The sequence below is a fragment of the Microtus ochrogaster genome, linkage group LG1 (genome assembly GCF_000317375.1).
Source record: "Microtus ochrogaster isolate Prairie Vole_2 linkage group LG1, MicOch1.0, whole genome shotgun sequence".
NCBI classification, from domain to species: Eukaryota; Metazoa; Chordata; class Mammalia; order Rodentia; family Cricetidae; genus Microtus; species Microtus ochrogaster.
The window spans coordinates 10,900,017-10,917,755 of record NC_022027.1 but is presented as its reverse complement, the minus strand read 5'-3'; the positions used below and the strand labels follow the sequence as shown (position 1 = coordinate 10,917,755).

The 17,739-nt window shown below is 43.8% G+C and overlaps 1 protein-coding gene across 1 annotated transcript in view; it reads right to left on the bottom strand.

The window, feature by feature from the left end:
* Positions 1 to 1,138: 1,138 nt before the first annotated feature.
* Ikzf1 (IKAROS family zinc finger 1) overlaps positions 1,139 to 17,739 on the bottom strand; it is a 90,247-nt gene continuing 73,646 nt past the window's right edge. The window contains exons 7-8 of the mRNA XM_005359204.3: positions 14,446 to 14,580; positions 1,139 to 4,266 (exon numbers count right to left, since the gene is read on the bottom strand). Coding sequence (XP_005359261.1) covers positions 3,563 to 4,266; positions 14,446 to 14,580 — 839 coding nt within the window. The 3' untranslated portion in view covers positions 1,139 to 3,562. The remainder of the gene's footprint in view (positions 4,267 to 14,445; positions 14,581 to 17,739) is intronic.

The window sequence follows — 17,739 nt, the reverse complement described above, 5'->3', positions numbered from 1 at the left end:
CTGAGAGACTACAACAGACTACTCTAAGGGCGGGGCTTCTTTTATGCTTGCGTGGACTTCACTGGATGGGGCAGACAGAGTGTTTGTAGAATTTATTTGTTCTCTCACTACAGAAAAAAACACGAAATGTGTCCAAAAGGATACTCTATGCCTCCAGTGGAAATTGCTTGTTCACAGCTAGACAGAGGTCGTCTACCATCATGATGGAGCCAGGGCTGCAGAGGTGGTCCCATTGTCTCACTTACAGTCCTCTGCATGCCCCTGCCAGCAGGGAGTGAAGAGCTGCGGCGGCAGCGATACACAGAGATTTGACCTCAACAACCACCACACACAACATTATAAAAAAGTGTATTAGAAAGGACACAAAACAATATTGCATATTAATATCTGGTCACACTTATTCACGGTGAGTGTTGTAGCACCAGATGTGCGTGTGCTTCTTGCTTGTTGATGCCCGTACATCTCAAGTCTAATTGTGGCTCACTTTAAGGTAAAAAAAAAAAAAAGACATAGAAAAACATGGATGTTAAAAGTGGGAGATCTGGGATTTAGAGTGTATCCATTCTTATTGCTGGAACTGAAGAAGAGAGGAACAGATGATACATCATGATATGTCTACAGAAACCCAGTTCATCTCAAGTTTGTTTTTGGCAAGATGATGTTACAAGAGTCACAACGCACTCAAGAACAAACAAAAGAAGAAAAGAGCACAAAATAAGACACAGGCATAAAACAAAGCCCCCATCTCCGTGATGAGTGCCTCTGCTTCTCAATAAAGGCTCTAACATTTTATTATGTGGTCGATTCTAAACTGGAAACAGAACGTGCTGGTATCTGAAGCCAGTGGTGCAGGGACAATGCAATGGTAACACAGCGATGCTCCTGACTCTCGTCAGGACACACACACACACTAAGGTATGAAGCACAGAAGGGACCTGGGACAGGAAGCTGCGGTAACAGGGAGAAGATGGAATGAGAAATGGTGACTTAGCTGTCACTAACAGGTCAGCCTGCTCTTAGGAACCCTCCTGCCTCTGGCAGCTACTCTTAGAAGACAACACGAGGGCGTGGAATCTCGGCACACTTCATCACACAGCGATACCGAAGGTATACATCATACAGCAGAACAAACCACAGAACAAAAAGTGAGGTCATGCAAAACCCTACTTTACCAACTAAAGAAAACATCATCAACGTTTGATACAGAATATAGCCACCTTCAAACATAATTTAATTACTTGTGGACATAATATGAAACCTTATCTTAAATACAATAGTTTCAAAAAATGCTGTTACAATATAAAACCACAACAAAAGGTGTGCAAATAGACATATCATCTAAAAAAAAAAAAGGCAGTGAGAGCAAGGGGCGAAGCATTCTAGAAAACAGCTCCTGAAGCCACTATTTACAATTCTGCTTTAACCTGTGAACGCCAGTGGCAGGGGTAGGGGTGAGGGTTGGAGCCATCTCCCTTGGACCAGCTGACCCTGAGGCTCTCCTGGATAAGGACAAGAGTGAACAGGAGCTGCCAACAAACTGGAGGCTTGGAAGGCTGTCACTGGACTATATGAATTTGGGCAAGGCCAGCCTTTCTCCATAACTGCATATTGAACAAAAGTTGTTCACAGCTCTGGTTCCTCAAATTCTTACTGTAAATCATTATAGTCACAATTTTATTTTTACTTTCAAAACGCCACATTGTTCTGGAAGCAGAGAAATCCACACTTAAGAGTGCTTCATCCTTGCAACTGAACTCAGAAGCATTTGAGGAAGTGCATTCTCAAATGCACATACGGAATTCATCCACTTCCCAAAGAAAGAGTGCAGCTGGAGGCTGCTGACTAGAAAAGGCTTCAGGTGCTTCTTATTTGTGGAAACTTTCCCACACTTTCCACCAGCTTAGAATTTAGATCAGTGGTGTGCCCCCAGGGAACACCTGGGAGACAGGTTTGGGTATCAGCTAGGATGCTACTGACATCTACTGGGCAGTGACGAGGGATCCTGCTAGGTAAGCTACAATTCATAGAACAGTCTCCACCAGCGATGACAAGCCCCCTGCATCAGGAGGGCTCTGACTAAGAATGCTTGCTTTAACCCAAGTGCTGCTATAGACAATCTCCCTTCCAGTTCTTTGGAATCTCCTCAGGGAGCTTCATTGAGGTGGTGTAGGTTCATGACCCTAATACTGACTCTTAAGAGAGGCCTGTCCTATTGAGAACCTCCAGCTACCTAACAGTGTGGCATCCCTGTCTTGGTTTGGCTGGACCAGATCTCACCTCTACCACCTTACCTGCCTCTTTTCTGTGATATCTGATGGGCATTTCTCTCTAGGAACCCGAACTGGTCACACCGGGGCCCCAGACATTCCAATATCCTAATACCTTTACCTGGTCAAGGATGCATGGTTCCTGTCCTGTTTATGTGAAAACACATGATATCTGGTGTTTATGCTGAAGAGTTTCAGACCATCTAGAATTTTTGTTTAACAGCAAGAATATTCTGTGCTTCAGCCACTGAGATGCCGGGCTCATATATTTCCTAAAAATGGTCATTCTGAATAATGGTTTTATAGGCTTTCAAACAAAAATAACACACAGTGTGAGCAGAAAAAGATGGTTATCAGACTGAGACAGCCAGGTCCATGGCTATAATCAGAACAGGAATCCGCTGAAATGAAGAGATGGGGTTGGACTTCCCAGACAGTTCAGGGAAGAACAGACACCCAGACAAAAGCTTTGGCTTCAGAGGGATCTTACAGTGTGAGAAGTTTGAAGGAAGGTCTCAGTTTTGGGCTTGGGGTCTAAAATGCAGTGATGAGCTTTGGGAAGAGGGCTACTCCAAAAATGCCCACAGGAGTGCTGAGCTCATCTCACTGGGCGACAAGCCCCCAGAGGCTGGGTGTGATCTGGCCAATGAAGAGGAGTCTACAAGGCTCTCCAATCCCCTTCCCTTCTTGCCCAGATGAATCCTAGGCATTTGTCCAGACGCCATGTTCCCATTCATTATGTGACTTACTTAATAGCATCTTTGAAAGATCAACCTTCTGCCCTGGTCTCCTCCACACAGGCTGTGTCCTTGCTCCTCCCCAGCTGCCTTTGATCTATCTGGTCTTGCGGCTCACCTGTGGAGCTCCCTGAGATGGCCCCACCCCAGTGACTATGATGTTTTGGGGAGATTTGGAGAATCCATGGGGCATAAACTTTGCTTAGGGAAAGGTTCTCTTTGCTCCTTCTTGGATAATTCTCTTATTCAATTCTCTGAAAATTCAGGCTCTGTTGGGTGGTGGTGGTGTGGGTCAGAAAGCCACTGGTCAAGGGAAATCTCAGCTGGCAGTCAACAAAACCGTCTAGAAGGGTGGATGTTCTGAATGCTCCCGATGCAATGCAATCCTGTCTCTAACATTAAAAACTTGTCTTCTAACACAAATCAAATCCCAAACAACCAACTTAAAGGAACAAATGCTGCCTGCAAATCCACACCCAACATTGTCCGCTGTGGGTCCAGCTGCCAGGAGGGAGGCATAGGCAGCTATCTTTGTGCTTCTGTGGGGCCCGGCCCGGTTTAGTTCAGGTGGTAGCGATGCTCCCCCCGTGTGATATGGGATGAGAACTCGTACCTGTCCTGGCTGTGATAACCACACATGTTACACTCAAAAGGATCCCGGAAGCCATGGCAGCCCATGTGGATGGTGTACATGACGTGATCCAGGAAGAGCACGCGGCAGTGTTCGCACTTGTACACCTTGAGCTGCTCGCCACTCGTGCTGACCACGCGGAAGGCATCCTGCGAGTTCTCTGAGGCCGCCCTCAGCACCTCATAGGCTCGCTGCTCCTCCTTGAGGGCCAGCCCGTTGCGCACATGCGGGGTGATGTGGTTGGTCAGGTAGATGAGGCCACTGCGCTGCTCCTCAGCGTTGCTCTCGGTGTCCGTGGAGTCTTGGCAGCTGTTGCTCGGGGAGGCCTCCCGCTCCGATGACACAGACTTGGCCTTGGACAGCAGCAGCAAGTTCTCCACGGCGCTATCCTGCGCCGAGTGGTTGGGCCGTGGGGGGCCGTCTGCGGGGGGCTTGTGCAGCTGGTACATGGAGTTGATGACGGGCACCACCTCGGAGCTTCCGGGAGGTGTCTGCACCAGCGGGCGCAGGGACTCAGCCCCCAGGTAGGTGATGGCGTTGTTGATGGCTTCGTCCATCACGTGAGATGTCATCATCCCATCCTTCTCATAACTGGCATTGTCATAGGGCATGTCTGACAGACACTTGTCTCCTGTGGGAAGTAGGTGACCATTAGTAAATCTATACCCAGGAGACTGGAAGGTGTCCCAGTGTGACAGCAGACAGGAGACATTTGCTCAGGCACAGGAGGGAAAAAGAGAACAGCCTGTTCAGGGTCTTACTACGGGCTAAGTGTTTTGAGAAATTCTGCTTACCTATGAAGAGGGAGACTAAAGATTGTCCATGTCAGCTTAAACTGTGCATGTTTCACAAGGCTAAACCTCATTTTTCATTAAGTAAGGTGAAATTAACACTAATATATTGACTTTAAATATTTTAAAAGTTTTCTAAATGCATATTATTTAATTTATCCCCAAATTGTTTAATTAAAATACACAGCCATGAATTAATTCATGTAATAAATTTAAGATACTATATTACATTTATTACTTTAATCTAGAAAAACATGTCCTTAAAAACATGATTACATATCCCTTATAATAAACTAAATATTTCTTATAAATATTTCAGAAGTGGATGGACTCTAATGAACGATGAAAGGAGAATGACTACATTAACATAACTGGATGCACCCTCTCTTCAGAGTTAGCAGCGGTGAATTATCTCAGCAGAAATTGGAAGTGGGAAACAGAGCTGGAAGGCAGGCACCATTGACTTACTGTTTACGGGTGCGCCTAATACTAAAGATGGATGGAACTGAGAATTCAGTAGTGACTTGTTATGGAGTATTTGTTGAACCATGTAAAGATGTGTTGCATTTGTTGAACTATGTAGACATGTGTTGCTTTTGTTTATGCTGTATTTGTTTCATTATGTAAAGATGCGTTGTTGTTTTATATTGTCACCTGATAGGTCTAATAAGAAGCTCAATGGCCAGTAGTTAGGCAAAGGCAGGATAGACAGGCTTGGCAGGCAGAGAGAAAAGGGGAGCCTGCTGGGTCCAGTCAGCCAGACACAGAGGAAGCAAAAAGCAGGATGAACAGTACATAGACGACATAAACAAGCCTTGGAGCAGCAATAGCTTACTAGAAATGGGTTAATTTAAGTTAAAACTAGCTAGAAGCAAGTCTAAGCGAAGACTGAACATTTATAATTAATAATGTCTTCATGTCTTTATTTGGAAGCTGTTTGGTGGCCCAAAGAAAATCCCAACTACAAATAGTACCCAACATGGGGCACAAATTTCTACATAGGGCCTGAGAAAGCTGGGAAGAAAAACAGCGTGGTTTCCTAGTAGCCTGGCTCATAGCATACACAGGTGAAGCTCTGCAACACAGCAAGCACCTGAGCAGCTGGCATGTCGTTAAGCAGAAACAAGCTAAGTAAAAATGCCTGCCATATTGTGGGCACCGACTTCCTAGAGCTGGGGTGATTAAATGCAACCCCTGATTAAATTCAGCTCTTGGCCAGGTCTATGGGGCATCAAGTTTGGCTCCCACAGACCCAAGCAGGGTGAATCCAGCGCCAGTACAAATTTGTGCAGTGAGTTTAAAGTTTGGTTTACACGTTCAGAGAACACTACAGGTACACAGTAAAGCAGGTCCAGAACGAAAAAAACCTCTAAATAGGTTACAGTGTGTTTAAAAATGTACATAGGGGCTTAAGAAAGAAAAGGAGTATTGACAGTCATAGTAAAAAATAGTTTAAAAAATAGTCTTAAAAAAGAGAGTAAAGTAATATAAAGTGGAAAAGAGCCACACAAAGATGGGAATACACAGAGAATCTGGATCCCATATGGCGTTGTGCTAACTTTGAATTTTTTGGAACAGCGATGAGCAAACAAGAGCTGCTGAGAGACATTGTGCTGTACAAAGGACCGCTGAATTAAACCAGCCTGGACACTTTAGGGATGTCTTAACTTTAAAATGGAATTTAGAAAATATATTGCATTGGGAAAGAGGTTATCTTTCTGTTTCCTTAGGAAATGAAAGGTTGTGGATTTCTTCAAAGTTAACAGAGATCATGTTTGATGAGAAAAGATTCTGAAAATTTTGACTACAGACATAAAGAAATAAACCAAGAAAAAAATACAAGACAGATAATGTATATGCTGATCCCTGTGCAAGGGAACAGTTCTGAAACTGGACAACAAATGCTACAACTAGTTTTCCTAGAACTTGATCATTGTCTCAGTTTTCTCAGAGTTGCCTCCAGACAATAGGAAACAGCCTAGGCAACACAACACCCACATTCCCGAGAGGTGGGGTGAGTGGTTTTTGGTCATTTGTTGGGTTTTGGATGTTTGCCATCATTTAGGGGGCATATAAGAATATAGGATAATAAAGCAACTATTAACCTCAAATATTTTATAATGGTATGAATTTTGGTGTATTTATAAAAATTTAAAGTTATTTTCTGTAATATTGTATGTATGTTTCTACTCTTGTTTGGGGTCTTGTGCTTATGCAGCTCACTAAAAAATGTAATATACAATTAAGAAAGGTAGGTTAGTAGTTAGTCATCTATAATAATCAAACTTGTAGCTATATTAGGTATGTTTTCAAGGTTAAACATATACTTTAGATAGGTGATCTTCAAATACTTCAGAGACCTGCAGAATATGGCATTTAAGAAGTTTAATAACCTAAGGCTTTTCATGACAGTGAGACATATCTTCTCCTTGCAGCACCAATATATTTCATAAAAAGACAATGGGCATTGAAGAACCTCCATATCGAGTTGGTTTTTATTATGGCAAAGCTAGACGTTTGGGCAAGAAACTGTCCTTGCCTCAACAGTTTAATGTTTTAATGTTTAAACTGGACATGCAGGTTACAAAGGAAAGTGACTGCAGAACGTTGTCAAGACAAAGCAGGACAGGCCTTCAAAACTGTCTTATGGAAAAGTTTACCAGACATTCTAGGCTGAAGATGGATGCCCAAATGTTGCAGAGGAACCTAGGGTGACTGCCCAGACAGCCACATATCTCTGTTGTTTGTATATTTTTAGAATTTGCTTGCACTGTACTTCCTGTTTACTCAGGTAATAGCATATCCTATTAAGTTGAAGACTAGATAGTTATAGTTGTTTCCCTTAGTTAAGATAGAAGGTAAATTAGGTATAGAGCTTTTGACTCATCAAGATAGGATAGATAATAGAAGAATTCTTTGAATATGCCAAATACAAAAGGACTGGATTTTGTAAATGTAATTTTGATTTAATAACTGTTCTTAGTGTTTATAGTTTTTCTATGTTAAAGTTAAAATCTTTCCTTTTATTTAGATGAAAGGGGGAAATGTTGTAGAATATTTGTTTAACTAGGCAAAGATGTGTTACTTTATTTTTGTTGCATTTGTTTAACTATGTAAAGATGTGTTGCATTTGTGTTAGTTAAATAAAATTAAGCTGGACTCAGAGGAGCAGTGTTAGCAACTAGTGGACAGAAAGTAGCACGGAGGGGTATAGTGAGAGTATTTTAGTTGGGGAAGTGTGGAAGGAGAGAGGTTCCAGGGACACCAGCAAAGAGAGAAAGCTAGCCAGTTTCTATTCTAACTCTCTGAGCTTGCAGGTCTTCACCGTAGCCTTTGAATCTCGAGTTTTACTAGAATGATAGAGATTTAGTTAAAGCTACCTTTAGTGGCAGCAATAGAGCCATTGTCTGGGGGGAACTATATGAACTCTGCTACAGTCTGGACCTCAGATGCCTTCAAAGGCCCAAGTTTTTAGGAATTGTCCAACCTGTGGTTCATAAACCAGATGTATCACAGGATAGCTATGAATGTGTCTGAGCCAATTTGTAGATATGCTGTTGGGAGGTTCTGGACTCTTTAGGGAGGACTTATATTTTGGGGACTATATTCTCAAAGGGGATACTGGACCCTGACCTCCATATATTCCTCTCTTGCTTCATAGCCACATGCAAATATTTCTGCTCTATGATCTACTTATGTTTCCTTGCCACAGCCAGAGCAAAACAGGTCCAGTCTTGGGGAGGAACCCTCCAAAGCTGCAAATAAAACTCCTTTTTATAAGTTGAACATCTCAGATGTTCTCCTGTAGTGAGGGAAACTGAGCTAACGCAAACCTCCTTCCCTAGATGCAGTGGGAAATAAGACTAGATTTGGTTTCAGGTAGTTAGTTTTGATAATGAAATAAAATGAATTTCTTTAAAGATTTATCTTATATCCAGGCTGTGGTGGCATAAGCCTTTAATTCTGGGATGCAAGAGACAGAGACAGGCAGGGCGGTGGTGGTGCACACCTTTAATCCCAGCACTTGGGAGGAAGAGGCAGGCTGATCTCTGTGAGTTTGAGGCCAGCCTAGTCTACAGGGTGAGTTCCAGAGTAGCGAGGACTACACAGAGAAACCCTGTCTCAAAAAACCAAAAAAAAAGAAAAAAAAAAGTTTTTCTTCTAAATGTTAAGTTTAACATGAAATCATGACTCTGACAGCAAAGACATTCATTAAAGCAATTGTTTATATTCCTATCGGCAGGATTAGCCATGTGTGGGCCTTCTCAGCCATGGTAAATGAGGCAGCCCACAGAACCAGATGCCCTGTTTACATTCCCCCCCCCCACTCCGCCTCTTTCATCTTCAGTGCATCTGTCTTGACTAAAAGGAAAGCCAGCGCGACAGTCCCTGTCCTTGGACGCACACAGCTAGCACGAGACAGGCACAGTAGTGATGTCAGACTCCATCCGCACCTGAGAAATCCCATGAGCACAGGAAGGCTTGCTGCCGGTGTCACACAAGCATCTCATCTCAGATGAGGCAGATGCGTGTGTGGGCTTCTGTGTCCCATGGCTGGGGACAGCAGCAGTGAAGGTGCTGAGGATAGAAGGGCCTGGAGCTTTGGTGGGACAATGCTAAGGTCCGGGGGACAGTTCTAGGAGCATAGGAAGTGTCCAAGTCGAAGCCAGGATCACATCCTGGGACCTTAGACTAAACTAAGTTTCCTTAAATACAAAGGAGAACGTCTGAAGGGTCTGAAGACAGTGATCTACTCGGGCACAGAGAGAAGACAGACCAAAGAGGCACAAAGATGAAGGACTGCTCACAGTCAGGCTGGACCTGACAGCAGCCGATGAAGGTGGTGGCAGAAGATGATCCCAGTGTTTTTCACACCGACATTGAGGTCGTCACCCCAACTCTTTATTTACAGTAGGACAAACTATTCCACAATTCATTAATCTACTCACAATCATTGAAAAAAAAATCAGTGATCATTAAATAGTAGGTTGGGATTGTCTACCTGCGAGACTCCTAGCAGAGGGAATGCCCGTCCCTGATGCTTGGCAGGTTTTTGAGAACCCATTCCTCACACTGGGTTGCCGTAGCCAGCCACCATATAAAGGGAGGAGCTTAGTCCCATCCCAGCTTGATATGCCATGCTTTGTTGACACCCATGGGAGGTGTTTCTGAACAGAAACAGAGGAGGAGTAGATGGGTAGGAGCAGGGAGAAGGTGGTGGGGGGAAGGGAATAGGAAAAGAGGGAGGGGAAACTTCAGCTGAGATGTAAAATAAATGCATAAATTTAATTAATAAAAAATAGTAGCCAAGGAATATACTCCCCATGGCTCAGGATCTTTCTTGACATTGCGTTTCTTTGTGTCTTACTGCATGTGTATCACGTGACTACTTGTTTTCATTGGCTTCCATCTACCTGTGTCAGAAGCAACACGTACCCCGGTAAGAGCACACAATGAGCGTCAGATTATAGAAAACAAACTTGTATACGTCCAGTTACATCTTCTTAGAGACTGAACAGGACAAAAATCCCTGTGTAGAGACAATGAACGGTTTTCTCTCTCCATTATGGGGGAAGTAAATAGGTAGTATTCTTAAATTACATAGCATTCCTAAAACCAAAGATTGCTTTTCCTGTAAATTTTGTTTTTAAAATCAAGGTGCTAACCTATCTAGTTACACAGCCAGAAGGAACTCATTCTTGCTGCACTCACTGGCTGCCAAAGCCTAGCGATGGAGGAGGGTGTGGGCCTGGCGCCCAGTTCTGCTCGCCGGCGAAGTGTGTGTTCTCTCACCAAAGGCGGTGCTTTCCTGTTTCTCCCCAGAGTCGTGGTTCTGTGGTTTTCTAAGCAACCATTGAAGCCTGCTGTTTCAAGAACTTAGTTTCAACAACAAGTGGGTGTTGCAAAGAAAGCAACATACATTGTAGATGGGCATGAAGTGATAAATTTACCCATAGAATTTCTCTACCCATATGTGAAAATTAAAAGCTACAAAAGTCCTCAGTGCCTCAGTGAAACCTGTTATGGGTCTATCTATCTATCTATCTATCTATCTATCTATCTATCTATCTATCTATCTATCTATCTATCTATCTATCTATCTAATCTATCTATCATCTACTTATCCTTACTTTATATTCATCTATCTACGGCCAAGGAAAGACCAGTCCTTGAATGAGATACAAGACAAAGCTTTGGGTAATATCACTTTGAGAAACAGGTGAAATCAATCACATTTCCAGCAATCCCCCCCCCCCACACACACACTGACAGAAAAACAGCTGAACAGACTTAATTGTTTTTCCCCCTTTTCTGATCACGGAGCTAAAAGCTCCCCCAGCAGGAAGCACATGACCTCAGCAACCTTAGCATGCGGGCTGGCTCCCCTGCATGGAAGCAAAGGCCTTAAGGAGCTGCACTTCAGGGTCAGGGAAGCCCTGAGATGTCCCCTGTGGAGACAGGAGGCACCATTTGCTGGTTTAGAGCTTTAACCAAATATGAGGAATGAGAGAGAGCTCTCAAAGGGGAACGTTTTAAAACAAAAGCCGCACTTTGCCTCACCTGAACTCCCCAAACACCATCCTTGGCATTCTTTCAGGATTTAAAAAAGTCATAGTTCTCATAGGAAAAAGTCTCAGATACAATGGGAAGAACATTGAAATGTCAATCAAGCCCCATCAGACCAAATAGAACGAGCAGGATAAAAAAAAATGTCATGGTTACAGTGAAAATATTTTTGTTGAGAAAGGAATTAAGACAAACCAGTAAGTCCATCCTAGGGGAAAAAGAAACTTAACTCCAGGAAGAGAAGAAATGCTGCATAATTACTTCATGACATGGAGTGAATTTTTTTTTAAGTTTTAGCTATTTTAATTTTTGGAATATGCAAGCAGTCAAATTCAGAAAATATTCAAAGTCAATACTAAAAAAAAAACCAACAGGATATGGGAAGAGTTCAGATCTCAGGAAAAAAATGAGATCCAATCCAATAAACACTTATTATATGCATTAGAAATAGCAAACATCAGGAAAAAATGACGAGGAACTGGATTTCTGACAGCGCAGGGAAATATGAAATAATAGTGAATAAACTCAAAAATAACAAAATGCTAACAGACATGGGAGACAATTTTTCCAACTTATGAAAAGCCAGCACTGTGGAGTAGAGAGCACACTAGGAAGAACAAAGGGTATTTATGAAAGGGAATGTTTCCACAAGGCAGGAAAAGAAAAAGAAAGGAAACTCCCAGGCGAAAAGGCAAAGGTTCATTTAGCCTGTAGAACACTAGAATTCTTCTGACTTCTGGGTTAAAAAGCACATTAAAAGAAAAAACCAGGCTGGATTCAGCCATCCCAACACCACCCCACAAACAATGCTACAGGCAATGAGGCATGATCTATCACTCTCCGGGAAAGAAGAGTGGTCCAAGGGAACACCTTCCTGAGGATGCTCCTCTGGCACAAAGGTGACAGGTGAACCCTCAAACTCAAAGCAACGGTGGGAATGGGACGTCGACACAAGGATGCTTGAACGTAGAGTCTACTCAATGAAGGGATTAACAAAATACACAGAGAGGATGCTAAGACGCCTGGGTCTGACCAACCTGCTAAAATGTAGAGGGGGCTGAGACAGTGGGGCTGATCTATTGGGAGCTCACCAAGGCCAGCTGGACTGAGACTGAAAAAGCATGGGATAAAACTGAACTCTCTGAACATGGCAAACAATGAGGGCTGATGAGAAGCCAAGGACAATGGCAAGGGGTTTTGATCCTACTTAATGTGCTGGCTTTGTGGGAGCCTAGCCAATTTGGATGTTCACCTTCCTAGATATGGGTGGAGGGGGGAGGACCTAAGACTTTCCACAGGGCAGGGAACCCTGACTGCTCTTTGGACTGGAGAGGGAGGGGGAGAGGAGTGTGGGGAGGGGGAGAGGGGTGGGGGGAGGGGGAGAAGGGTGGGAGGAGGGGGAGAAGGGTGGGAGGAGGGGGAGGGAAATGGGAGGCTGGGAGGAGGCGGAAACTTGTTTTTTTTCCTTTTTCAATAAAAAAAATAAAATGTAGAGGGGTGACTATCTACACTATATTAAGAATAATGATTACCGAATAGAATGTGGATACTGTAGAGATGCACAATGCAAAACCAAAGTCAATAAAAATGACTCATGAGAAAATACTTTTATTCTAAGGGTAATTCTTTTTAGGAAGCAGAATCCCCTCTGGAAGTAAATAGTTATTTGAGGACTGGCCACCCTCTTAACGTTTAAGACATGTTTAATATGTTGTGGCCACTTGAACATACTTTTTAGCAAGGCACGGGAAGAGGCAAACACAACAAACCGATACGTCCCACCCCCCCAGGACAAGCTAGAAAAGTTGGAATCTTTCTGAGGGTGCATCTTTGGAAACTTCAAAAGACATTTACTTCCCATCTCTATATTGTAATCCACCTCTATATTGTAATTCATCCTACCTGCTGAAAAATATATGGCAGAAAGATATTTACAATGATGCTCATTTAATTTAGTTATGGGAATGCCTGGATGTTTGATTTGGTTCACCGAAAACCATTAAATATTTCTATCAAAATTCTTATTAGCTATCTATCATCTTAGTAACATAATAATATATTATCCCAAATGTGGAGAGGAGCCTCCGAGGGCCACCTGTTTCTGTTTTAGAGATGGAGAAACTGAGACAGTGGAAGCCATCACAGAGCAGCGAGAGGGAGGCAGGCATGTGAGAGCAGAAAGAGGCACTGGGTAGGGCATGAACTGCCAATCACCTCTGGGGAACACCAACCGAACACAGCTGCTGGGAGCTCTTCCTTGCACACTCCACTTCTGCTATCCTGGTCCTTCTGTTCCCACAATGCCACTTCCTCCTGCGTTTAACCTCTCCCCTGGAGAGAGCTGTCTCATCTCAGCCCTGCTGCTCCCTCTCACCCAGAAGCGTGTGAATCAAGACAATGCCCATTCACCCGGGACAGTCATGGTCAGATTGCAGATGCTCCATTTGGCTGGACATCTCCCAAAACTTTAGGGCACCGTATATGGTCATTACTAAAACACGGGGCATTCTTCAGGTTCCTAATCAAAAAGAGGAAGTCCACACCCTGCCTCCTGAGGTCAGGAGCTCTTCTCAACCCCTGAACACACTTGCTGATCCTCTCTGCCAGTCTGTCTGAGCAGTCCGTCAGACTCTCTCCATGAGTCCAGTTCTTGGTGCACCCCACAGGGGGAAGACAGGGACCCTGCACCTGAGACTGCCTAAAGTCTCAGCCATCCAGCAACTGACTGCTTGACCAAGATTCCCCCCCTTCTCTGATCAGGATATGGGGTCTCCTCCTTTCTTTTGGTCCAGAAACTCCCACTTGCACAGTTAAGTCCATAAATAATATTTGAGATAAGTGGTTTCTGTTTTGTCTTGAAGGTCTTTCTTCCCCTTCTTCCTCCCAACCCCTATGCCATGAGAAACCTCTATTTAACCAATAGATAAAATTGGAGTCCTATTTATATTTGGAAGAGGAAAAGTGTTGCCTGAGAACCTGACCCTCAACCGTATAGTAATTATAATCAACCCCTAAATGATGTCCCTAAACCTGAGGACAAACTTTACTGGGAGAGGGGATGTCCTCTAGCAATTCTAGCTGCAGTACCCCTTCACTAGAACTTCTGAGGGGTCATTCTCTGTTCAGTTCCTATTAACTCTCACTGTCCTTTGAGGGCAGTGTTACACAACCTCCTGGGAAAACCTGAATTGAAGCTCCAGGAGGACTGATCTAACTGCTATATTAATGGCCATAGAAACATCATACCAAGGGCTCTAATTCCTGGTGAGAGGTCTTTCAATTTCAAGAAAATTATTAGAAAAAAAACTTCAATATTTAGGAAATACTAACTTTATCACTTTTTTCAAAAAAGTAAGATTTTTTTCTTTTCTTCTACTTTCAAATAATTTTCATTTGAGTCTAGAACACGCACATAGTTGTATGTTAAGAGACAGCAAACATTTAACTCTTACCAAGAAATTTCTGAGGCATAGAGCTCTTACGTTTGGCGACGTTGCTTGCCAGTCTGTCCAGAACAAGGGACCTCTCTGCTCCTATCTTGCACAGGTCTTCGGCCATCTCACTGTGGTTAGTTTCCTCCTTAATGACTAAAGCCAAAGACAGTTAGAAAGGCTGGTTTAGACACGCTTGCACTTCAAGATGCTGCCATACCCTGTGCCAATGTTACATTCTGAAAATGCCAACAAGAGCCTACGTCTCATCTTCCAGTCCCCTGGCAGGTCCAGCCACTAGCCACCTGCAGCCAGCCACCTGCTAACACCCCTTCCTCTGCCTGTTCAACCCCACAACAAGCTGCTTGTCCACGATCCAAGACGGAACCACAGAGAATTAACTATGTCACTTTGGAGGGCCCATTGTCAAGATTACCTTAACCAACTCTCACAACAACCATTAGAAGCAAATATCATCAGGTCCAGAAATGATCAAAGGATCTGAAGTCACACTGTATAGGGAAGAGTCCCTGACCACACAGCAAATTCCTAATCATCACACAGCAGTTACACAGGGTAGGAAGCCTAGCAGTCATGAAGGAAAATGTGGAAATATAAACTAGTTCCATCTATCTCCTTTTCTTTTTCTTTCTTTTTTTAAAAAAGGTTTTCCCACCTATTTATTATGTATACAGTGTACTGCCTGCATGTATACTTTCATGCCAGAAGAGGGCGCAAGATCTCATTACAGATGGTTGTGAGCCACCATGTGGTGGCTGGGAATTGAACTCTGCACCTCTGGAAGAGCAGCCGGTGCTCTAAACTTCTGAGTCATCTCTCCAGCCCCCAGCTCCTTTTCTTTACTAATTCTCCCTATTGGTAAGTGAAGATCCAAGCCTGTCTCCTGCACAGTCTTACCTAGCTGACTTCTGGTTTGCATGGCAGGGATTTCTAAAATATAATTCCTTCATTCCCCTGAAACGTCCTTAAATGTTTTCCTATTGTTTAAGGAGTCGAAAATGTAAAGTGATCAGCTTTCACTTTTGAATCAGCTCTTCCAACACTGTTTCTGTCTTGTGCATTTTCCTCCTCGGACATATCATGTTGATTGACCATAGCTTTATCCAGTTCTATGCTGGTTTATGTCCATGTTCTTCAAAGAGTTCCTTGAGGCATGGCTACATCTTCATGTAACTCTAGTCTTGCCAATCTTCTCATTTATTTTTTTTTCAGATAGATTTTTATAATAAGTTAGACTGCCAAATGTAGTGATATTTCATTTGTACTTTAATAAATAGAGCTTGCCTAAAGATCAGAGAATAAAACAGCCCCACTGCTCAGCCTTACAGACAAGGCAGTGGTGCACACACCTTTAATCCCAGCCCTAGAAAGGAATATAAAATGGAAGAAGACAAGTCTCAGACACAGTCTCATTTTGAGATTGTTGGAGGCAGGATCGCCATTTCGGACCGAGGTAAAGGTAAGAGCCAGGGGCTGGCTGTTTTGCTTTTCTGACCTTCAGGTTGAACCCCAATATTTGTCTCTGGGTTTTTATTAATCATGCTACAACCAAATGTTAACAAGATGCATAAGACAATTTTGTGTGAAAACCATGCCTAGATTTGGGAGGGTGTTTGCTGATGGACCAACCTTGTTTCCCTCTTCCACCTCATACATTTCTTCCTTGCCTGGGATGACCACGTAGCTTTCTGACCCTTACTCTATACTCTGCATGACGACAGGATCCTTATGTATTTTATCTCTTTACTGCTATTGTGAATGCCACTTTAAAACCTGCATTTCTAGTCCAAGATTACTGCGGCATATTCCTTTTCACAGTGGATTACAAGTGTGTCTTGTTAAATAGTTCAACATTCAGCCCACACGCTGATTAACCGGAGGAACTAAAGAAAGTCATAAAACCCAATTCTAGAAGTCATTCATACATGTGCTCCATCAAACTAATACGCTCATTTGCATGTCCTTCTCTGTGTACCGGGCTCAGCCACCAGCCCAGGTTCCCTATCCCTCAGGTGAGACCATACCACACCACTGAACCCAACACTTTTTCTATGTCTTTTGTGCATGTGAGGCCCAGGAGAAGGTTCTTTTTCCAATGAAGATATTAACAAAGTGCAACAGGTGACCTCAACCATTTTGCTAAAGGAAACTTTGTTCAGGAAAACAAAGCTTTTCTACCATCTCCTAAGTCAGGCAGTTTTTACTTAATGGACTCAAAGTAAATAGGTCTGGGGAATTAATGAGGTGACCTGAGGGACATGGAGGGTCAGGAGAGAGGGGGGGAGGGAGGGAGGGAGGGAGGGAGGGAGGGAGAGAGAGAGAGAGAGAGAGAGAGAGAGAGAGAGAGAGAGAGAGAAAGAAACAAGAATGTACAGGTTTACTGGCAGGACAGGACTTACACTAAAGTTCATTACACTAAAGTTCAATGCCAAGTTTCTTAACCCAGCACTCACTGCATGTCTACAAGGGAGGTGTTGGGTGTAGGAGGGGAAATAAACATGGCTTTGGCAGTCTCAGCTTAGCTCACATGTTGGAGTCCTGGGCTCTAGGGTGACCCAAGTAAGAGGTGCTGGAACCCTTGAGGGTGGAGTCTTGGGGGAGGTCCTTAAGTCACTGGGGTATGTTCTCAAAGAGGAACAAGTGTGCCTAGCCTTTTCTTTCTCTCTTTCTCCCTGACTTGTGAGACTCCCCCCAGACCCTCCCCCAAAGCAGGGGATTTCAGTGTACCCATGCTTCCTACATGGCATGCTCAAAGCAATGTGGCTGACCAACCAAGGCCCGAAGTCCTCAACATTTTAGGGAGAACTGCATTGCAGTGATTGAAAGCTGACTGACACTGGCCTGGGCAGGGGTGGGGGGTGGGGTAGGATCCTCTGACGTATCTTAGTGTGACAAGCGGCAGAGGCAGGAAGGAAGAACCCAGTGGAATTAAATGCTGGTTCCTGCCTCTATGGCTGCGCTGAGGGCAGACTGCTGCTTCTTGCTAGAGTAATTTCTCACTTCTTGAGAAAGAACTGGAGCATGAAGCCATCACTACAGTGTTCCGAAACACCTGGCCAGAAGTTAGAGTACACTAGATGCTCAGAGAGAGACTGAGTCTCACGCGGCAGTGTTCTGGGTCACCTGGCCAACAGCGAGGACACACTAGATGTTCAGGGTGAGACTGAGTCTCTTGACAAGGTAAAGTTTAGTGAACATCCCAGCACTTTCTCCACAGCCTCAGCACCGATGACTTCTGGATCTTCCAAGAAGCCCTCCCCCATCTTCTCAGGTATGGACACCCAAAGCTCAGTC